The 24,276-nt window shown below is 41.9% G+C and overlaps 1 protein-coding gene across 2 annotated transcripts; it reads left to right on the top strand.

Moving 5' to 3' along the window:
* Window positions 1–16,448: 16,448 nt before the first annotated feature.
* SLN (sarcolipin) lies at window positions 16,449–21,048 on the top strand. 2 transcript variants are annotated; one of them, XM_011237171.3, is made up of 2 exons: window positions 16,449–16,596; window positions 20,447–21,048. In XM_011237171.3, exon 2 carries the CDS (start codon window positions 20,520–20,522, stop codon window positions 20,613–20,615), a length of 96 nt encoding a protein of 31 aa, XP_011235473.1. In that variant the 5' UTR covers window positions 16,449–16,596; window positions 20,447–20,519; the 3' UTR covers window positions 20,616–21,048. The 2 variants fall into 2 exon arrangements, with proteins under 2 accessions (XP_011235473.1, XP_019665406.1); XM_019809847.2 differs by having other exon boundaries at window positions 16,515–16,619.
* Window positions 21,049–24,276: the final 3,228 nt, after the last annotated feature.

Raw genomic sequence — 24,276 nt, 5'->3', positions numbered from 1 at the left:
TCGATCCCAGGACCCCGGAACCACGATCCGAGCTGAAGGCAGACGCTTAACCGGCTGAGCCACCCAAGCGCCCCACCAGATCATAATTAAAAAGCAAAGGGACAAGAAATGCAGAAGCAAAAGACCCTTCCCTAGAGGCTCTGAAATGACAGCCAATCAATCCTCATTATTTGCAGATTCCATACTCACTAAAATGTATGTGTAATTCCAAAATCTATACTCCCAGAGCCTCTACAGTCAGTCACTCACAGGCAGGCACACTTTCAGTTGCTCGACATGCGTGTTCCCAGGGAGGCAGAACACAGAGACCCTCTGCCTTGTTTCAGCTCTCCTGCTGTAACCAAGTGTCCTTTCCCAGTCCAGCTGGTGCCACGCTGTTTGCACTTTCGTGCTTTGTGCTGGGGAGTCAGCTGTCTGAAGCGGCCCCCAGGCCCAGGGCTGCAGTGCTGGCCAGCGCTCCAGAGCCCAGGAAGGCTGTGCTGGGCCTTGGGGGGAACGCACCGCAAGCTTCATTAGGGCCCGAGCCACGAGGCTGTTGCCGATGAGTGTAACAGTAATGAATCAACAATGTCTATGAAATAAACTGGCTTTAAACAGAAACGCACATAAAACAAGGTACTAGATTGCTCAGCAGATGAAGAGTGACCAGAGGCTCAGAGGAACACGTAATAAAAGGCCCAGGCAATGGTTCAGTATTCCCTAATTCAAAGATCACAGCGACTTTACAGAAAACTGTCACCATGAATAATGAGAGAACCAACTCTATATTAAAATGGCTGTTTCCTGTCCCACATCTTTTGGCACACTCCCCCCGCCACCCCCACGGCTTTTGTAGAGAGAAAAAGCATGTGTGCACAAGCAGGAGGGAGGGGCAGAGGGAGAGATAGAGAGAATCTCAAGCAGACTCCACGCTGAGTGGAGAGCCTTATCCAGGGCTTGATCTCACGACCCTGAGATCAAGACCTGGGCTGAAATTGAAAGTCCAATGATTAACTGATTGAGCCACCCAAGTGCCTCATCTGCATTTTAATCTTTTAAGTTGTATATGTCCTAGTGTAAGGTGACTAATGCCTTTACTACACACCGGACCAGTTCTGTGCTCACCCCCACATCTCCTCCCCCTGAAGCCAGCCATCCCCACCTCTTCGCTGATTCATTTCACGTTTACGTATATGTTTTTAAATAACATGTTTGCATTACTTCTTGAGTTTTCAATTTTAAGCATTATATTGACTTCTTACTATAGTAGAAAAAGCGTATTTCTTTTAACTCCTTCCCCCCTTCATGTCTCAATAGAGTTATACCTTAACATTGTTTAGTTTTGTGGAAATGCGATTCATAATTTAGCCATGTGACTCCTTTTCATTTTCTGTACAAAATTTAATTTTTTCCTGGCAGTAAAAATTAGCACCTTTTTATTTGCTTACTTGTTTTTCTAATATTTACCTGTTATTCAACTTCATATTTTGCTGATTCTCTAAAAATCTTTCAAGATATTCAGGTGTATCAGGCTTCCTAATGGTTTGCATTTTCCAGAAGGTGTCTCTCATGGATGCCCGACCTACTCCAGTGTGGACCGATGGCTCTTTATTCCAAGGTACCCAGACATCACTTTGCCACATCCATTCATGATTATCTTGGCATCCCCTTTGAACCTGTGGTTTCTTGGATCCCATGTCCTCTTTCACGGGTAACCCCCTCATTTTTGTGGAGCACATCATCTGGGGCTGAACTAATGGGAGGTGAATTATTTGAAGCCAAGCATGTCTGAAAATATCTCTACCTTTTCGCTTGATGGATAATTGGCTGGGGATAAAATTCTCAGTTGGATATGTTTTTTTTCCCCTGAATTTTGAAGTAATTTCTCTATTGCCTACCAGCTTCCAATGTTGCTGGTGAGAAGTTGGACACCAATCTGATTTCTTCTTCTTTGCATGTTTTCTTCTTCCCTGTGTGATTTCTGTTTCCTGAAAGTTGTGTTTCTTCTGTTTATTTTGGGCTCTAACTTCTACTTTTTCTGCTAATATTTAAGTATGTGGACTGAAAACTGCTAATACTCTTTAAGGATATGAGTTAGTTTTCTGATTGTGCAATTCTCTATAAGATGAGCTATTGAGGCCTTTTTTTTCTTTTTTTCTTTTAAGTTTTTATTTCAAATCCAGTTAACATGCCGTGTTGTATTAGTTTCAGGTGTACAATATAGCGATTCATCACTTACATACAACACCTGGTTCTCATCTTGACAAGTTCACTCCTTCATCCCCATCACCTATTTCCCCCATTCCCCTGACCTCTTTGCCTCTGGTAACCATCAGTGTGTTGTCTATGGCTAAGAGTCTGTTTCTTGGTTTTTCTCTCTTTCTCTTTGCTCATTTGTTTTGTTTCTTAAATCCCACATATGATTGAAATCATATGATTGAAATCAATCTTTCTGTGACTGACTTATTTCACTTAACATAATACTCTCTAGCTCCATCCATGCTGTTGCAAATGGCAATATTTAATTCCTTTTTATGGTTGAGTAATATTCCATTGTGTATATACACTACATCTTCTTTTTATTTTATTTTATTTTATTTTATTTTATTTTATTATTTTATTNATAGCTGAGTAATATTCCATTGTATATATGGACCACAGCTTCTTAATCCAGTCATCTGTTGAAGGGCATCTCGGCTCCTTCCATGATTTGGCTATTGTGGACAATGCAGCTATGAACATTGGGGTGCATATGGCCCTTCTCTTTACTACGTCTGTATCTTTGGGGTAAACACCCAGTAGTGCAATGGCTGGGTCATAGGGTAGTTCAATTTTTAACTTTTTAAGGGACCTCCACACTGTTTTCCAGAGTGGCTGTACCAACTTGCATTCCCACCAACAATGTAGGAGGGATCCCCTTTCTCCACATCCTCTCCAACAATTGTTGTTTCTTGCCTTGTCTATCTTTGCCATTCTAACTGGCGTAAGGTGGTATCTCAGTGTGGTTTTGATTTGAATTTCCCTGATGGCTAATGATTTTGAACATTTTTTCATGTGTCTGTTAGCCATTTGTATGTCTTCATTGGAAAAGTGTCTGTTCATATCTTCTGCCCATTTTATGATTTGTTTATTTGTTTCTCGTGTATTGAGTTTGAGAAGTTCTTTGTAGATCTTGGATACCAGTCCTTTATCTGTGGTGTCCTTTGCAAATATATTCTCCCATTCCGTGGGCTGTCTCTTAGTTTTTTTGACTGTTTCCTTGGCTGTGCAGAAGCTCTTTATCCTGATAAAGTCCCATAAGTTCATTTTATCTTTTATTTCTCTTGCCTTTGGAGATGTGTCGTGAAAAAGGTTGCTCTGGCCGATGTCATAGAAGTTGTTGCCTATGTTCTCCTCTAGAATTTTGATGGATTCCTGTCTCACATTGAGGTCTTTCATCCATTTGGAGTTTATTTTTGTGTATGGTGTGAGAGAGTGGTCAAGTTTCATTCTTTTGCATGTAGCTGTCCAATTTTCCCAGCACCATTTATTGAAGAGACTGTCTTTTTTCCACCGGATGTTTTTTCCTGCTTTATCAAAGATTAGTTGCCCAAAGAGCCGAGGGTCCATTTCTGGGTTCTCTATTCTGTTCCATTGGTCCATTACACTACATCTTCTTTACCCATTCATCAGTTGATGGACTGCTTCCATTTCTTGGCTCTTATAAATAATGCTGCTATAAATATAGGGGTGCATAAATCCCTTTTAATTAGTCTTTTTGTATTCAAAATACCCAGTAGTGAAATTGCTAGATCATAAGGTAGTTCTATTTTTAACTTTTTGAGGAACCTCCATGCTTTTTTCCACAATGGCTGCACCAGTTTGCATTCCCACCAACAGTGCACAAGGGTTCCTTTTTCTCCACATCCTCACCAACACCTGTTGTTTCTTGTGTTTTTGATTTTAGCCATTCTGACAGGTGTAAGGTGATATCTCACTGTAGTTTTGATTTGCATTTCCCTCCCACATCTTTTCATCTATCTGTTGGCTGTCTCTATGTCTTCTTTGAAAAAATGTCTGTTCATGTCTTCGGCCCATTTTTTAATTTTTTTTTAATTTTTGTTTTGGGGTGTTGAGTTTTGTAAGTTCTTTATAGATTTTGGATACTAACTCTTTACCAGATAAGTCATTTGCAAATGTCTTCTGCTGTTCTGTAGGTTGCTGTTTGGTTTTGTTGATTTTTTCTTTTGCTGTGCAGAAGCTTTTTATCTTGATGTAGTCCCAATAGTTCATTTTTGCTTTTGTTTCCTTTGCCTCAGGAGACATCCAGTGAGAAGCTGCTGCAGCCAGTCAGAGGAGTTACTACCTCTTCTAGGATTGTTATGGTTTCTTGTCCCACATTTAGGTATTTAAACCATTTTGAGTTTATTTTTGGGTATGGTGTAAGAAAGTGGTCCAGTATCATTCTTCTGCCTGTGGCTGTCCAGTTTTCCCAACATCATTTGTTGGAGAGACTGTCTCTTTCCCATTGAATATTCTTTTCTGCTTTGTCAAAAATTAATTGACCATATAGTCATGGGTTTATTTCTGGGTTTTCTATTCTGTTCCCCTGATACTGAGGCCTTTTCATTGGGGAATTCCAGTGTCAGTATCCTCTCCTCTAGGGCTGCTCAGATTCTGCAAAGAAGGTTCTTCTCATCTTTTGCCTGGAGCTTCATGTGAAGGCTTAGCTTCTACTCTTCCGGAACCTGAGCAGGGGAAGAGGGCTTAGCGGGAGATAGATTCACCATACAGATGTACATTCATTTGAATCTCCCCTGCCAATAGGATACTTCTTTCTTTAACTGTGCCTGTGGTTTCTCAGTCCAGAGACTCTCTCCAGGGAGTAAAACTCCAGGCCTCTGCCTACGTGGGGGAAGGGCAACTGTTGGCTGTAACAAGTTTGGAGGGAGGGAGAGATCTTGGCACCTAACAATTTCTTGAAAAACTCTCAACCAATTCTCATTCTCCTCATTTTAGACACCCCATTTTTTTCCCCCACTGCCACCAATCTGTAGAGTCTAAATCAGATTGGCTCTGGCTTTCTCTACTACCAGTTTAGGACTCAGTTTTCTTAGCTTTGCTAAATTGGTTACACCCGTCCTTTTGCTTTACAGCTTCTAAAATTTATTTGCTGCTTTTTCCTTGATTTTCCTTGTCCTTATGGCTTTATGTCTTTGAAAAAAATCTTTCTACTGTTATTTTAGTAGGGTTTGGAGCGGGAGCAAAATCAGATGCATATGTTCAATCTGCTATCTTCACCCAGAAGCCCAGAAAACTTTTAAATTGAGAGTAAAGAGATAGTATTCCTATTACTGAATCTTGAACATCAACTGAAGCCAGGAAATTAGCAACCAGATAGCATAAGGATTCAACGCTTAGACCCTGGAATTAAACCTGGGATTGAGCCCTGTGTCTGCCACTTGTTGGGTTTCTGACCTTTTGACATTTACCTAACTTCTCCTAGCCTCAGTATTTTTTTTTATCTCTACAATAGAGATGATAATAATGCAGCTCCTTTTTGAGATTAAAGTACATATCCATCTATGATACGCTTCTTACATTGTCTAAATTCTAGAACATTGCTCAATAAATTGAGGGAACTCCGGTGCCCATGACAGGACAGTCAGTAGAGAGAAACCATGGTAAATCACTTAAGACCTTCTGGGTGCATGTTATTGAGTGCCCATGAGAGACCAGGCACTGTACTGGACACTAGGTATATCATGGAGAACAGAACACGTGTAAGGTTAGCTTTTGAGGAGTTTAGAACAATAAGTAAGCAGAGTAAATTTACAGTTAAAATTTGTGGTAAGAGCTATAAAGAAAAAGAACAGAATGCTGTAAAGGAGAATAACCAGGGAGAATTACTTTGGGTCAGTCTGTTGGGAAAGGCTTTTACTAACTGAGAATATTGCTTATGTTGAATCCAGATGAATGTTAAAATGGATCAGTAAAATGCACATGCCTTTTAGCTATTCAAAGTAAATAAATATTAACCTGTGACACGTAGGTCAAAGGATTAGAGACGTGATCTTTCTGTCAAGTCATTTAGCTTCTCTTGGCCTTGATTTCCTCATCTATAAAACAGAGATTGGACAGAATAATCTCTCAACTCACAGCTTCTACAATTCCATACAATTTTAGGGTGGTAAGAATATTATAAATGAGGTTGATTATAAAGAAGAGAGAACAAAATTTCCCCCCATTTTCCCCCATTACATAGTTTTATTACTGAATTTAATTTTTTTTTTAGTAAAACATAAAAAGTATTTGGACATGATTAAAGGAAGAAGTAAAAAAATCCTTCCCCTCCCTCTTCCCCCTCTACTGGGACCCCTTCCCACCACAGGGACACCACCAATATGACCCTTGCCCTGTAGTATGCCTCCATCCATTCTGAGCACACAAATATGTTCTTCCCAAACATAAATAGAAGACCAGAATGTAAGTGACAAAATGTTAATAGTGTTTAACGTTGCTATTTTCTACTTAATTTTTTTCTCCTAACATTTCTCTTTTTCTGCAATTTGCTTATATTATTTCTATAATCAGGAAAATTAATTTTATTTACACAAATAATGCTAATTATAATGAATAATAACAAATATACTTTATCTCTTGTTTTATTCTTAAAGAGAAAAGAGAGCTATTCATTTGATTAAAAAGTTTGTGTGTAGATAAATCTGACTGGTAATCATATTTTGCTGCAACCAAATTATGAAGGTTTATTCTACAAGTGGTTTTTAAAAATATGACAGCCAGACCATATTTCAATCTTTGATAATCATTTAATGTATTCATAAAAGAAAGTACTGGCCTATATCAGCAAGATCTTCCTTTCTATAATGAGTACAGGGACAGATGTCATGGAAAAGAAAAATTTCTCTGTCATCTTTCAATAATTAGTAGATTTGCAGATTTATCATCCTTAGAAAAAGATGGTAGATTGAATATTCTGTCTTATCTCCTCGTCTGATATTTTTCTTATTTTTCTCTTAGTTTTATTTAGGTTTTACTACTTTCTAGGAATGATAAGAAGGCCAGTAGAATATATATATATGTATATATATATATATTACATATATATATATTCATTGAATGATCCATTTTGTATTCTTCCATATCAAATGATACCATGATCCTTCTAATTCTTTGAGAAGTTCAGGTAGAAATTTATTATATAATATTGTTCATGAAACTTTAAGGGACTGAGGATGTCCTGTGAATGATGTAGATTGGATCAGAACCTGGTGTTAATGGAGTTAGCACCAAAGTTAGTGAATTCTTATTTGTACCAAACATGGATACATGACACTTTTTACCATTTTTGTAATATTTGTTGATGCTACAGAGTTCATTGAAAGCTATTAAAACATTTTTCAGTATGCATTTTGTTGATAAATATTTTCAAAGAGTTTAGAAATCATTCATCTAGTGAAATGAGTACTTGATCTGGAATATGTATCTTTGAATGATTTCAAATATTGCTTTCACTTATAAAGGGTAAGACTCCATCCTGGGTTGACCGTTCAACTACTTGTGTGACTCATTTAATTTTCCTCATTTGAAAAACTTAGAATACAATACAACCTATATTTATTCCTCCAGGAATTTTGTGAGTCTTGAGTACTTTGAAGAAACCACATACTTTGAGGGGCGCCTGGGTGGGTCAGTCTGGCTTTGGCTCAGGTCATGATTCTAGGGTCCTGGGATCGAGCCCCATGTCAGGATCCCTGCTCAGCGAGGAGACTCCTTCTCCCTCTCCCTTTGCCCTCTCCCCAGCTTATGCTCTTTCTCTCAAATAAATAAGCAAAATCTTTAAAAAAAAAAAGTAACCACATACTTTGAAAGTACCAGATGTCACTGTGATGATGGTTATTATCACAATTGTCCACATAATAATTAGAAGCATAATGAGAGAGTTGAAAAAAAAATTCACCTGCCTTCCTACCTCAGGGTTAGGGAATGAGGTTCAAGTTTCTTGATTTTTAAGTGCATGAAAGTTTTAGTTTTTGTTGTTTACCTCAGTAATAATTTTTTAAAAAACTAGAAGCAAAATTTCTGGGTCAGCATGACAGAATGAGTACATGCAGAAATCTCCACTTTCTGTTCTAAATGCATAAGAATAAGAGATGAGATAAAGTATTAAATAATATATACAATCACATTAAAAAACAACTGGAAAAAATGCTATGGACAAACACAGAGAGGGAAACTATGTAGGTAGGCAGGGCCTGAAGGTTCCTGGTACTTTGGAAGCTGGGACTGAAGGCAGGGCAATGGCTTCATTGCCTTCATGAGATCAAGCACTAAATCCATCCTGCTCATGAGAGGATGGAGATGCAGTTCTCTTCTTCAATATGGGGGTTGAGGGCTATTTCCTTTGCTCCCAAAATCACCTGTGTTGTACAAACATGAAGATACTCAGCGTCATGAGAAATAGTCGTAAATCCATAAGAAAATTTGTAACTAAAGAAAGAACAGTAACAGAATAATTTGGAAAGGACTTAAAGTTTAGAACTGTCAAAAAATATTCCCAAAAGGTAGAATTATCATCCATAAAACAAGATTAGGAGTTTTTGAGAGCAGAAGAGTCAAACATGAAAATTAACCTCTGGGAAATCTTGGAAATAAAATATAGTCACAAAATTTAAAAATATAAAGGATGGGCTAAATAGTAATTTTGAAAGAGCCAAAGAGAGGGATACTGAATTGAAAACTAGAACAAAAGGAATCTTCCAGGATGCAAAGAAAAAGGATGTGAGAAATGAAGGACAATTTGAGAAATATGGTAGGGATACAGGACATTAAAAAATAACTAAAAATCTTAGAAATCACTATAGAGAAAGAATGATATATCATCCAGACCAGTAGCAGACTCCTCAGTCATAGCAATAGAAGCCAGAAGGCAATGCAGTTATTGCTTCAAAGTACTGAGAGAAAATAAATGAAAACATAAAATTTGATACTTCGAAAAGTTACACAAATATTAAATGGACAGTTTTCTAGTAATATAGTAAACTTCCAGAATCGACTTGAGAATAAAAAGAAAACCTAGTAAGTGGGACCTATAAACATAAAAAATGGTGAAGTCAGTAGTCAAAAATTTCCTCTCATACTCCAAAAAGGTCACCAGGACCATATAGTTTAGGAACCAATAGTTACAAATCTTAAAAAGAAAAAAAGATAATGCCTGTTTTACACAAACTGTTTCAGAGAGGAAAGAAAAGAGGGAAACCTACTTATCAGGCCAGCATAATCTAGATGCTGGATCTAAGAGGTTTAATTATAGAACTCGGACTGTGCCCCAAACTCATAGCAGCTGTTTTATCTAGGGAGATGGGACGGAGCATAGCATTAATGGTTCAATGAGACCTCAGCTTTATCAATCATATTGTAATTCCCTTATTTAGAAAAGACATGAAACAATATGACAAAGATATTAAGAATTGTGAATTTCATGTGGTAGGCACATTTGAATTATTTTTTATATTTCTCAATTTTAAAATCTCCTTCTAAAAAATCTACAACAAATTACGTTGCCGCTCAGCTTCAATAGAGAGAAAAATCATTCTTTAAAGCATATTAAGTACCAACCTAAAAAACAGCTGTCAGACCTGGTCAGTGGTAAGAAGCCTAGAATGTACTATTTTTAGATCAAGAAATCCTGAGTAGTTCAAATTACTCCAGGTCCTGTGAACATCATCTTTTCTCACGTAGATTGTTGAAAGGTTAGAGAGTTTTATTTATTTATTTTTGTTATTTTATTTTTTAAAAAGATTTATTTATTTTGGAGAGAGAGAATGTGTGTGAGCAGGAGGAGGGGCAGAGGGAGAGGGAGAGAGTCTTAAGGAGACGCCGGGCTGAGCAGGGAGCCCCACTCGGGACTTGATCTCACGACCTGAGGGTATGAGCAAGCATCCCACACTTAACAGCTGTACCACCTGGGCGCCTGAGACTTTTTTTTAAACCATTCATTGGCCCGTGAGTCTCCAGAGTTGAACAGCTATTAACCAAGCAATCGTTTTTGCATTCAGACATATTTTTATTGAGCAAACTTCTATGGGGTGGCCCGTTACATTCTTTATACTACCTGACTTGGCACTGTGTCTACAGGGTGAGACCTGATCCCTGTCCTTAAGTCGGGGAGATGGACAAGAGGGTCCGCGGTGACAATAGGGTGGAGTTAGTAGTGTGCAGGGCTACGTGGATCCCAGCCTTAAAGACCAGGGAATGTGACGTGTGATTCGATTCCGGTACCGTTGTTCATCATCAGCAGTGAGGCATGTGGAGGGGTGGGAGAAAGGCTGTTCAGTCAGAGGGAATGGCATTCGCACATGCAGAGAGAGCGTGCGAAGGCCCATGAGTTTGGGATTGCTGCACGGGAGGGCAGGGAGCTTAGAAGCGAGATCATGGTAGGCTCCTATGTCTGCAGCTGACGATTTTGAACTTCATCCGGGAGTTACCGGAAAGCAGTGACACACAAAATAGTGTGCTTTCTGTCTGGAGCGCGAGAAGCCAATTTCTGCCCTGGCCTCCATGGAGGGGTATTTGGTGGGGAAGTGCTGTGAGCTGTGCGGTCTGTGCAGGGCTGCTGGTGTGCTGGGGCCCGAGCGGGAGCCTGAGCGGCGTCGGGGGCTGCATTCCAACACCTGTCCGCGCGCGTCGTGCGCTCTGATAGAGCAGACCCGGCAGAGGTTGGTTTGCTCTGGGAGCTAACTTAGCCGCCTGCCGAGAGACCACCCGTGCTAAGAAAGGGAAAGTTGAGTATCAAGTGTTAGCGGTGGAAGGGGAGGTCTGAGATAAGAAGATGCCTGTGACTTCTACATAGACCCTGCTGGGCTTCCCCATGAACTCGTGTCTGGGAAGACATGGGCGCGAGAGCAAGGGGGTCTTCCTTCGGTGTTCCTCAACGGGCGTCACACACGGAAGGCGCACTGCCCCACCGCCCCTCCTCATCTTGCTCCAAAGTGAGCGCACCTCTGGGACTACGGTGGTCAAAATCTATGGTACGCAGCAGAGGAAGCTGCAGAGGACAGGTGTCTTGTAGGCACAAGACAAGGCAAGCCGCGGTGGCGCTTGGGAGGCGCCGTTGTCCAGAGCCGAAGCGTCAGGGATGTCTCTGCTTGTGTTGGTCCTCAGTGGGCATGGTGGACAGGTAAGGGCCTGGCGAGTGCAGTAGCGTCTAGCAAAAGAGGGGGGAACAGGAGAAGATGAAGAAGTTAGCTGGCTGGATTGTTGTTAGTGCCAAAGGGGTACCCCCATGAGGACACAGGTATAATTGGCCTGAAGTGTGCGGGCCCCCTTTCCTCTTCTACGCCGGCCCCTGAGGGCAAGAATGAGCAAAATGCAAGCCAAAGAGGAGGCCTGAACCACTTCTCCCAGAGAAGCTGCCCAAATTCCCAGAATATGAGCCCCTGGCAACTTCACATCACTTACTGTAAAAGTGTAAAAGGTTAGGTTACTCCCCAGACTCTAGAACAAGTGCCCAATTGCTCTCAGAGAGAGTACGTCCCTCATCCAAAAGGAAACCTAGCCTGTAGCTTGCATCCAGCTAATCTCCTTCCACATTGCTGCAACGAGGAGCCTTGGTTTTATCATTGCCTTCCCGGAGAGCAGAGCTAGATTTTCATGAATCTTCACGACTCCGTTCTCTTGGCTTTCAGAGCCACAGCCAAAAGCCAAATGAACTCATTCACAGAAAGCAAGCAATTTTGCCTGAGTCTCATTATTCGTGTTGAAATTGCAATTGTGTTATTCTGACTGACAGGTTCTCAAAAGAGATTCAGTGAAATCCTCGATCAAATTCACCAGGAAACAGATGGTTTCAAGTAGGCGTGCCTGGCTCCTCTCCCCGAACGGCTCAGTAACAGCACATCAAAAGACTGCTGAATTCTTAGTTCCCATCAGAAAAATAACAAAGCCAGTCTGAAATCTGGGAGTGTTTTGAGGGCAGATGGTATTAGCCTAGTAGTAAACACATTTTTGGCTGCTTCTTTTTTCTCCCTGGTTGCTATGTTTAATGTGCTGCAAGAAAGCTGTTTGCTTGCAGAATCTTATTATAGAGCAGAAATACACTTGTTCCAGAGAACAGGAATTTAATCGGTTCCAAGTCAAATGACATGAACAGGTGTCATCTCCCCAACCCAGGATCTGAAATGGGTTATTATGAAAAGGACTAATACACCTTTTTTTTCTGGCTATTGCTCCCCCCTGCTATGCAAGACTGCATGTGCCCGTCGTGTTCCTCCTGATTATTTCCAGCACCTAGATGGACCCATGCCTGAGTGCGGCTGGCCTCCACGCAGAGCTTGCCGTTTTCTTACTCTAGCTTAAGCTACCGTCTGCTGTTATTTGCTACTGGGGCCTGCACAGCTTAACACGAACTGCAAGTTGGTCTTGATGGGTACTGCTGCTTCTGCCAGGCTCCGTGACCCTTCGCCAGAAGGAAGTCACATTGCTGGTTCCCTGGCTGCCCCGAGGTCCGCGAGATCGCACAGGTAGAGGGAGAATCTCTCTCCTGCTTAGTGTTACACGCTGCTGAGAGTTTTTATCCATACCTCTCTCTCCTCTAGGACCCAGACTCCAAGCTATGGTGAAGCCGGATGGGTAGCGTGTGGGTACAGGGGCCACGAGATTGTGCCTGTCACCGACAGCAAGGTCATCGGGGTGGATCCCAGCTGAAATCAGAATCACGACTGCACAGAAGCCAGGAGCCCCATGGGCTGCTCCCAGTCAACGATCAAGCATGGGAGGAATACGAAGGCCGTCTCATCCCTGGGAGATGCGGGATGTCTCCGACATGCGACTGTGACTTGAGGCTTCCTTAGAGCCTGGTCAGACTTTCCTTACAACCGACTTGCAGTCTGAGATGCTTCTAGCCAACCTCCCTTCCTTTTTCCCCGGTCTCTTTCTCTTGCCATTTGATGACTCTGTCAGTTTCTCTCTCCCTCCATGTTTTCTCTCTCAGGCATTTCCCCTAATATATTTTCCTTTTGCACATCTAGTCCCACCTTTGCATCTACTTCTCATGGGACCTGCTTAACCAGTTGTGTTGTGTGCAGTGGAATGACTCTATTCTCTCTGTGCTGAACCACATGCATCTTTTTCATCACTTCCCTTCAAAGCAGTTTTCTCTCCCAGGTGGTATCTAGATCCTTTTATGGATAAATTCAATGTCGACCTCAACTCCCCCCACTCATGTTTGCTGGGCATGCTCAGACGTGTCTGGATCTCAGTAGGAGATGTGATATGATGGAGGTGCAGACTGAGCCCCTTGCTATACATTCTGGAGCATCTATTATCATCCTTTGTTGATTCGATGCATGGCTGGAGAACAAAAGAAATACAAGAAACTATCCCTGCCTTTGAAGTTAAATCAGTTAGTGAGACAAAAATCACACATATGCCATAAACAGTTGAGAATACAGATAGTAATCATTACTTTTTCAAGGACATGGAAAGAGCTTCAAGAAATAGGGCTTCCTCTTTCTCTGGTCTTGTACTTATGTGTTTGGGATAATGAAAAAGCATAGCAGAAAGTTGTTTCTTTCCTTCTGAGCAGCTCCATGAGCAGCTGAATGTGAAGATGTGAAGATGAGAAAGACCTCGTCCTTATCATCATATTCATTACCGTGATGTGCTAAGAGCGTATCGCCTTTCATCAGGTCTTGCTGATTTCTTCCATCGTGTCATAGACTTGACACAGAAGTCATGGACTGATTTGAGGTGTTCACTTTTTGCAAAGTGAAACAGTGGATGAAAATGGGGAATAACCAGGTACAAGAGCTCAGCATTGATTCTCAAAGGGTATGCTATACTGCAGAATGTATGCTGGTGAAGGGGGGAGGGTACATATGCCAGGTATTGACATCGATGTGAACGTCATTTACTTGAGATTTTTAAAGAAGATATTATTTATTTATTTATTTGGCAGAGAGAGAGAGAGAGAACAAGCAGTGGGAGCAGCAGAGGGTGAGGGAGAAGCAGGCTCGCCACTGAGCGGGGAGCCCAATGCAGGACTCAATTCCAGGACCCTGGGATCATGACCTGAGCTGAAGGCAGTCGTTTAACTGACTGAGCCACCTCTTTACTTGACATTTTTGGCCTTTGTCTGAATTCTACATTAATAGGCATAGAAATAAAGTCAAAGGTTTTTTAGTACGTCTTCTTGTTGATGGGCAGAACAGCACCTTGAAAAAAAGTTGATAGGGAGTGAATGCTGTTAAGTCATGGGAATTGCTCAGTGAAAGGAAAATGTCAGCAGACTGTAAGAAAGGTTAATTGAAAGGGATGCATTTGCTTTGGCACTGAGGTTTGAAATCTTGTTATTCTCAGTTTCTTAAATGAGAGACAGTAATGTTGATTTTTTTTTTTTTTTAAGAGCCCTGCAAATCCTCAGGGCTAAACTATCCCGTAGGCCTTTGAAGAGTTGTCAGGTGACTTTGGGCGGCTTGCATATTTTTCTGGAGAGGGTTAGGTCAAACTGATAACAAGCTAAATTCTCAATGTAATCCCACTCTCTCATGACATCACAGAATAAGCTGCTACTATGCAGAAGCTTCTGAGCCTCCGTCCGGGAATTTGTCAATGTACTGGGCATAGTTGTCCCTGGTATAAAGTGGACAGACTTAAATGGGACAACCAAGTAGGCAAATTGAACTGACTCATGAATAAGCAGTAGGATTTTCCCTCCCAGTTGCATTGAAATTGACCAATTCGACCAAATTGACGGTGTTGGCGAGCAGTTTTGGAATACGTTAACATTTCCCCATTATATTTAATGTTTTAAATATTGTACAGCTAATCCTGTTTTGAACATGTACAAAATAAATGCTTGTCCCCTACACACAATACCAAACACATGGCATAGTACGAATTTGAGTCTACGTGCATCAAAAAAGAAAACGGCTTTCCAAGTATCAGATACCTTTACCAAATATATCTTGGGAATTTGAGATTGTATCTGTGCAGCCTGAACACGAATAAAAAGTAGTAGAAAGGATTTTCCCCCCATTGGGTGATGAGATTAATAGCTAATAGAAATTTTCTTTAGGATTTAATGTTTTCAAATGTTCTATAATAAATATATAACTTTTTGATTGTCCCCAACATAATTTTGAGTGGTTAAAAAAAGGTACGGGTGTGGCTTGGTGACTAGGAAAACACTCCCAGCTTTTGAAACAATCTGGCAAGGGCTGGGAAGCAAAAGACAGAAATCTGACTGCATTCAAAGGGGTTTGCCAGATGGCAACACATCAGCGCCAATGTTCGACTGAGCTATAATTATTATATACTATCTGTCACTTCACCAAGCTATCTTCTCACAAGGCATGTGGTGACAGAATGTTGTCTTAACATTATCTATCATTGGGTTTATGTTGAAAAATGAAAAAATAGGTGGAAAGTCTCTTAGTAACGTCTCTGGAGTATGAGGCACGGTGGGGAGAAGTGTGACAATGAACACAAATCTATGGAGAGTTTTGCTTGCTGATGCCTTCTGGGAGTGCATTATTTTGATTGACCCTAATCGGGAATGCAGAGGGGGATTTGCTCTATTATCTGTAAGGAAGGGATTTGCTGAGCAAACACATTTGCTGGGGTCCTGGGGAAAGTGCTTCGCTGATGTGCTTTCAAGTCCTGTTAAGTAGTCCAGGGGCTCCATTTACCTCCAGACATCTGGAATGTTGATTGTACACTCATCTTAACAGCCCAGTTTTAGTTAGCATTTATAATAGAAAGTTCTACGCTTGTATTTCTTGCAGATAGGTTCTGTAACTCACGAGTGCACTAGTGTGAATCATGTCTCCTTTTACCCCCGAGGTCTCTCCGAAGGACTGAGTTTTGTGGTATGAGTTTGCTGCGGGATTAGTTTACTGACAGAGAGATATAAACCATGCCTTCCACAGCTGTCTCAGATGAAACTGTATATTAATGTGTAAACTTCCAAAATACAGCTTAGCTGGAATGTTACGCAGAGCAGGTGACTGAGGAGATAGCTTTCACTGCTTGGATTAAGGTCAGTTCTGAAGGAGCTGGAGATGTCTGTTGAATTCTGGTGCCCGTGGGGTTTGGGGTGTGCGTGTGCAGGGCCGAGGACTCTTCATATTTCTGATAGTTAAGGATATGGGTGGTAAAACGAAGTCATATTTTTTACATCCTCATGTGATAAGTAGGGGGAACGGCCAATTTCAGCATCGATCTGTAAATATTAGTCTATCGCTCTGGGTTTATGATGTTCGAAACACATGTTAGAGCTATTCATGAATATGTGAAAGACAAATTTAAAATCCACATCAATTGTGCCTAAAGTCAACGGGAAGGGAAGACGTTAAGTCCGTGTGGTGTTAGTACAAATAGGCCACCAAAGGACTAAAGTCTTAGTCAACAGACGTCTATATTCCCCCTACACACAAATAGCCTCAAACCTTTGGAGGTTGTTCCTTTGAGATGTTTCATCAGTGACATCACAGTGATTGCCACCTCCCTGAGACTACTTTAGGCCCTGCCCAGAGTCCAGGAGTCCAGAGAGCCTGGGAGACAAGCCGGAGTGGGAGCCCGAGGTGGAGAGAGAGAGAAGAAGCCTCCTGCAGCCAGGTGTGTTCCTTGACCCTCTTCAGGTGACAGCAGGATTTTTATACTTAGCAGAGAGAGAGAGAGAGAGAGAGAGAGAGTATGTGTGTGTACAAGTTGCGAATGAGAAACACAGAATCATATTTACATTTCTTAATGAAACAGGCAATACCTAGTGTATCCAGTATTTTTTAAGATGCAAAGAGTATTATTTATTCCTATTTCCCTTTTTTCTTTCATCTTGTGGTATGCATTTCTCCCTTCCTAATTCTCAAAGCCTCCATTCAAAGAAGGTCAATGTCAATGTATTCAGAGCTTTTCTGGTTTTTATTTCACCCATCTGGCAATCACTCTGGATCATATGGTGTGATCTTGACTCTGGGGTAGATTTACAAGGAAGCCAGAATTGTCTTTGTGGGGTAACAGCAGGCAAATGGAAGTTGCTGAACTGAATATCTGCCTAACTTTGGTATAAATGTGTGTGATAAGAAAGTCCATTTCTTACTGTTAGCATGTGCGTTGATTCAGTTGGATTCATTAGAAATTCTCACCTTAACTCTTCGTGTTTTATTTATTTAAAAAATGTATTTTTTAACAAATATTCAAGTTCACCATCAAAGTGCAAGAAATAGTAAGAGGTAAACTGTAGGAAATAAGTGTATGAGGTAGCCTGTCAATTCAGAGAGTACTGGAAAAAAATGTAAAGAATCATAAAACAGTTTGGACAATAATTATTAAGCAACACCTGTATACTATCACCCAGGTCAAGAAAGAGATCATGGACGGCACCTCAGAAGTCCATTCTTGGTCATCCTCCCTTCTGCCCCACCATAGGCGATCACCATCTTGATTGCTGAGATCATCTTGTTTATTCTCTTCTTTATGATTTTACCACCCATGTCAACATTCCTAAACGACATGACTAAGTTCCCTGTTTTGGGTTTTGTATAAATGGAATCACATTCTGTGTGTCTTTCGTAAATTCTTCTTTGGCCCAACAGTTCTATTCATGAGATCCATCCTTCTTGTTGTGTGTTGCTATGGTTCATATATTTGCTTTGCTCTGTAGCATTCAAATGTATGAATGTGCTAAAATTCATCATCCATCCCACTGCTGATGAACATCTGAGTTGTTTCCAGCATGGGGATATTATGAAAATGTGGCAGTGAACATTCTGTATATGGATCCTGGTGCACACGTGCTTGAGTTTCTAGAGCAGAAGTGAAATGGCTGGATAATAGCGAGTTAGCATTATCAGCCTTAATAAAAAATGTCAAATTGTTTTCCCAAAGTGTTGAAATTTTGCACACACTTTGTGTAGTCAGGGCAGTTAATTACAGTGATAACTCATTCTTATAATCACTACTGTGTGGTAACCACAATTCTAAAAACCAGTTCCAGTCTGCCAATTCTAGTTCTGCCTCTAACCTGCTATGTGCCTTATACAAACAATGTACCTTCTCTCTCAGTTTCTCAGCTACAGTCATGGGAGAGAGAAAAATCGTGGTAGTATTGCCTGAGTTGTGAAGGTCGCGGAGTTGTGAAGGTCACACAAACAGAGCTGTGGACGGCTTTCAATAACATTTTCTGAGTATGTTCTTGTTGGACATGATCCATGGATCCCTTTATCTAAGGGCTTAATCTAATAGGCAGATTTGGTGGGATAGTGATTTTGCCTTCCCTGAATTGGGTTGTTTTGATCATTATAAATAGAGTCTCTCTCTTTTTGCATATCTCTGTATTTCTTCAAAATGCACCCAAATAAATTGGTGTTTGGACCAGGACCAGATTTTATTAAGAGAGAAGAGTCTGCCTGTGATTCTCATTCCTTCGCCTCCAGCTCCTGGCCTGGATTCATCACCTTCCCGCTCCTCTCTGCTCTTGTATACCTTCTAACACATTCTCTCTACTTCCTTTACCCATTTATTTTCTTCTGTTTACTTTCTCCTTCAAGCAAATCTTTGTAAAGGGTTTCACTGGAATTTACTGTATCCTGAATGTGGAGGGCCAAATGATGGATAACAATTAAAAGGGAAATGATACAGAAATCAGTCATTATCAGCTGTCTTTTAAAGCAAGATTCAATAAGCTACTGGTTGACACCATCTCATTTGAACCTGCGTGTTAATTACACCAACCATTCCATTATATGAAGAATGATTATTTAGTTGGTGTGGACAGCTAATAATTTCGTCCGTTACTAACGTGATAAACATGGTAATTACAATTAATAATTCAGTCCGGTTAGATGGTTAAAATTGCCATTCAGGCCCAAAGTATGCCAACAACCGTTCCTACCCCCTGAACTCCCACGCTTAACAAATAAACAAAACGCTCCTTCCCCCTAAACTTTTTCACTTCACGGTACCTAAAATTTTAGCATCTAAATAAGTATCTAAAATTTTATCTTTAATCTTTAATTTTGTTTGGTTTGCAAGCACAAAGTACCAATAATGCCACATCACTGAAGGCAATAATCTCATTGAGTGCATTGCATATGTTCTCAAAGTACGATTTCCTGCATGTAGTCTCTGTCCACACTCTAAAGATACCATCCCTGCTCTTTGAAGTGTTTACAATATAGGCACATCCTGCACTTGTCTAAAAATAGCTGGCAAAAGCCCTTTTTGAAATAGAAGCACCCATGAGGTTAACACTTGCTCTGTTGACTGAGTGCCTGTTATGCGAGGGACTTTTGGTTGACCCCAGTGGGCTCTGTGCCCAATGCAGGGCTTGTAAGAGGCCAAGCAGCTGCTGCAAGAACTCCATGCGTTCACGGGCTTAGAGGAAGACTTATGGCAGCCCCACGCTTGATAAATTACGGGCTCCTACTTCTACACGCAATTCCAAGCAAGAACAAACACTAAACCGTATCAGTTTTGGTTTTTATTTTGTTTCGGTGACCTTGGTTGCTGGTACCCTACATTAGAAAGGCAAGCACATACATCCTGGAAGAGAAAATACAATATTTTGTGTTTTAGCCAAAGCATCTATACATTCATCACAGGAAAAAAATCAGGACTTTGTTGGTCTTTTTGGCATTAGGCAGGAAAACCAGGTTCTTCTTATTAGTTAGGGTTCTTCAGGGAACAGAACCAATAGCGTGTGTGTGTGTGTGTGTGTGTGTGTGTGTGTGACCTACGTCTATATGTTTTGTTTTGTTTTTAAAGATTTTTATTTATTTGACAGAGAGACAGCCAGCGAGAGAGGGAACACAAGCAGGGGGAGTGGGAGAGGAAGAAGCAGGCTCCCAGCGGAGCAGGGAGCCTGATGCGGGGCTCGATCCAGGACCCTGGGATCACGCCCTGAGCCAAAGGCAGACACTTAATGACTGAGCCACCCAGGCGCCCCTATATGTTAATATCAAGTCAGATGTAGGTAGATATATGGATAAAATTGGCTTAGGTGATTGTGGAGGCTGACAAGTCCAAAATCTACAGGGGAGGTCAGCAGGCTGAAGACCCAGGAAGAGTTGCAGCTCTAGTCCAAAGATAGTCTGGAGGCTAGAAATTTAAGATGAAGGCGTTGGCAGGGTTGATTTCTTCTGAGGCTTCTCTACTTGGCTGGTAGATGACTGCCTTCCCCTGCCTTCACACAGACTTCCTTCCACACATGTCTGTGTCCTCGTCTACTTTTCTTATAAGAACACCAGTCATAGTGGATTAGGGCGCATCTTAATGGCCTCATTTAAATTAAATTACCTTTTGAAAGACCCTATCTCCAAATACAGTCATATACTGAGACACTGGGGGTTATGATTTCAACATATAAGTTTTGTTGGGGCCACCGTTCAGCCTATTACATTCTCCTCTTCCACATTGAGGACAGAATGCTCACGAATCTCCCCACGTTTTCTTTGTTGCTTTTTGTTAGGTGAGGACAAGCAGGAGGTCTTTCACGTGCCCTCTGAAGTCCGCCGTCCGTTCTCACTGAGCCAACTCGGAGAATGGGGATATCCACCCGGGAGCTGTTTCTCAACTTCACTATTGTCCTGATCACCGTAATTCTTATGTGGCTCCTCGTGAGGTCCTATCAGTACTGAGAAGCCATGCCACGCTCCTGGGATTGACTGCAGCTCTCTAGAGCTCCCACAGCTGTCATGGGTTGCCTATCTCAGCACCCCAAGGCACTTCTGACCCACACGCACACTCTCTGAGGTGCCTCCAGTGTTAGGATCGATTGTGCGTCCTCTAAAGATGCTACTCACAAGGGTTGCCAAGTATTTGCCAGTGAGCATTAGATTGATTCCTCAACTCTTACTGCAAATGTGTTAGACAAGCCACAAGGTTAAAATTAAATGATTCATGATGAAGTAGAATTGTAACGAGCCCCTGATCTGTCTTCCCACACATCCCTTCTACCCACACTCTCTGCAACCAAACTGTACATCAACTCACCAGAAGAAAGAAATGTTAGAGGAAGTCATTGTCAACCCCTATAGCTATCATGTGAATAAAGTGAAATCAACCACAAAATGACTTCTGGAATTTATTTCAGCTTCTATATGCGATACTGCATTTGACCCTTGGCTGGGATTGAAGTGACAAATGTTACAGTATTTCTAGCATTTGAGATAAGCCAAGACGCTCCAACTGCTGAGGATTTGAAACCAAGTCGATTAAGATTTGTCACATTTCAAATAATTCTGTTGGTTCAGTGCTCCTCAAACTTTCCCTCTAAACTAGTCCCAACGGTGAGGGATTCCGCTAGGAGGTCTGGAACATAACCTGAAGTGTCCCCTTAAAGCACAAAGTTTCTTTGAAGTCTTGCGTTTTATCTTTAAAATTCACAAGAAATGTGTATTGTACCCTATAACATCCCCTTGTTTGTTTTAATATAAATATTGAAAATTATTTGCCACCAAGCGAAAGTAGGACATGAGTCACATCACTAAGCGTGGCATATTCCAGGTTGCTTATTATGTATCATTATGCACATAGATCTAGTCATTAATAAACTACAGTTATAACAAGAGAGAAAATAGAAAACACAAATTTACACGTGTGTATGAAATAGACGTTTCTTAAACAAGTTGCTAGGAGGCCCCATACTAGAGAGATCACACTCGTTCTTTGTGCCGCTTCTGAGCTGACCATCCAGCAAAGGAATGTTGGTAAAGCTCGACTTTCAGAGCTCCCTCTGAAGGCGCTCCTGGCTGGAATTAGCCTGTCTCCGAGGCTGTGCCTGCCTGCCATAGTCGTTTTCAGCCCTGGCCGCACAGTGTATGTACTCAGGGGTGACTTTTCAAAATATTTTTGCAAGGTCCTCTTCAGACCAATGAAGTAAAAGCCTCAGGGGGTAGAGCCCAAGCATCTGCATTTTTCAAAATTCCTCTAGATGATTCTATTGTGTAGCCAGAGTTGGGAATCCCTGATCCCCACATCAAGCTTTGATGTGATTATGGATCATGGGAAGTGAGGATTCCGATTTGTTCTGATTCTAATTCAGTCTGGACTGGGGCCCAAGATCCTGCATTTTAAAGAGCTTCTAAGTGGTGCTGGTGCTGTGGCCCAGGCTCGACACGTGAATCAGCACATGAGAACCACCTGGGATCTTTGGAAAACCATCCAAGCTTGGGCCCTCTTCCCGGGAGTTTCTAATCTGATTGGTGTGGGGTGAACCCGAGCATTACTCTTTTTCAGAAGGATTCCAGGTGCTTCTTCTGTGTAACCAATTAAGAACCCGGATATAATTAAGGGAAAAATTGTTTCTTTGAGGGGTTTCCAGCAAAAGTTAGGAAATAGCAGTGTGTGGTCCTCAGTGTCCTGTTCCTAATTTTATTTTATTTTTTAAAGATTTATTTATTTTGGAGGGGAGGGGCAGAGGGAAAGGGAGAGGGAAAAAGGCAGACACTACCCTGCCCCCAATCCCCGAGCTCGGAGCCTGCCGAGTCTGCCGCAGGGCTCCATCCTAGGACCCTGAGACCAGGACGTGAGCGGAAATCAAGAGTCGGATGCTCGAGACTGAGCAGCCAGGCGCCCCTCCTGTTCCTGTTCTAGGGTTGGACTACCCCCACGGAGGTGCATTTGTTAATGATTTAGTGCGCAATGTGCCTCCTCCTAGACACATGGCTCTGGGGCCCTTGGTAGAGGGTTATTAGTCTCTCCCTTACCCTGAGAAGACCTCAGAGAATCTGCTGTTTGTGTTTGTGTTTGAGAAGGTGAGTGTATGGTGGTGGAGGGGGGAGTGGACAAAATAAGTGACCACAGTCCCTTTGCCTGAGTCAGTATGGTGCCAGCATTTACAACAGCTGCCATTTACTGTCTGCTGGATATGCTGTCCCGTACTAGGCATGTTCCATGGATTATGCCATTTAGTAGATGTGGGAGCGGAGGGTCACAGACACACTAACCAGATGTAAGTGGTCAAGCTCGGGTGACAAAAGGATCTTGTTCATCTCCGGACTGCACACAAATCAGGCTTTATTGCTGATCTCCAAACCATTCGATTATAAGTTTTTACCCTCACATTCTTTAGCATTCTAAAACATCAAGCTAATGAGATAAGGGAACAGCTGTAATTCTGTATGTAATTTTTCTGCTCGTCACTCCTCACCTGCTTTTCTCCTGCCTTTCTCTTTCTTTCTTTTTTTTTTNTAAGTGGTGCTGGTGCTGTGGCCCAGGCTCGACACGTGAATCAGCACATGAGAACCACCTGGGATCTTTGGAAAACCATCCAAGCTTGGGCCCTCTTCCCGGGAGTTTCTAATCTGATTGGTGTGGGGTGAACCCGAGCATTACTCTTTTTCAGAAGGATTCCAGGTGCTTCTTCTGTGTAACCAATTAAGAACCCGGATATAATTAAGGGAAAAATTGTTTCTTTGAGGGGTTTCCAGCAAAAGTTAGGAAATAGCAGTGTGTGGTCCTCAGTGTCCTGTTCCTAATTTTATTTTATTTTTTAAAGATTTATTTATTTTGGAGGGGAGGGGCAGAGGGAAAGGGAGAGGGAAAAAGGCAGACACTACCCTGCCCCCAATCCCCGAGCTCGGAGCCTGCCGAGTCTGCCGCAGGGCTCCATCCTAGGACCCTGAGACCAGGACGTGAGCGGAAATCAAGAGTCGGATGCTCGAGACTGAGCAGCCAGGCGCCCCTCCTGTTCCTGTTCTAGGGTTGGACTACCCCCACGGAGGTGCATTTGTTAATGATTTAGTGCGCAATGTGCCTCCTCCTAGACACATGGCTCTGGGGCCCTTGGTAGAGGGTTATTAGTCTCTCCCTTACCCTGAGAAGACCTCAGAGAATCTGCTGTTTGTGTTTGTGTTTGAGAAGGTGAGTGTATGGTGGTGGAGGGGGGAGTGGACAAAATAAGTGACCACAGTCCCTTTGCCTGAGTCAGTATGGTGCCAGCATTTACAACAGCTGCCATTTACTGTCTGCTGGATATGCTGTCCCGTACTAGGCATGTTCCATGGATTATGCCATTTAGTAGATGTGGGAGCGGAGGGTCACAGACACACTAACCAGATGTAAGTGGTCAAGCTCGGGTGACAAAAGGATCTTGTTCATCTCCGGACTGCACACAAATCAGGCTTTATTGCTGATCTCCAAACCATTCGATTATAAGTTTTTACCCTCACATTCTTTAGCATTCTAAAACATCAAGCTAATGAGATAAGGGAACAGCTGTAATTCTGTATGTAATTTTTCTGCTCGTCACTCCTCACCTGCTTTTCTCCTGCCTTTCTCTTTCTTTCTTTTTTTTTT

Source organism: Ailuropoda melanoleuca, chromosome 8 (assembly GCF_002007445.2).
Source record: "Ailuropoda melanoleuca isolate Jingjing chromosome 8, ASM200744v2, whole genome shotgun sequence".
NCBI lineage: Eukaryota > Metazoa > Chordata > Mammalia > Carnivora > Ursidae > Ailuropoda > Ailuropoda melanoleuca.
Note: the sequence above shows the minus strand (reverse complement) of the source record. Positions and strands in the feature narration are given on the sequence as shown.

What these genes read in the sequence shown, in the direction of transcription:
- SLN (XM_011237171.3), top strand. Translation starts at nt 20,520, where the DNA reads ATGGGGATATCCACCCGGGAGCTGTTTCTCAACTTCACTATTGTCCTG.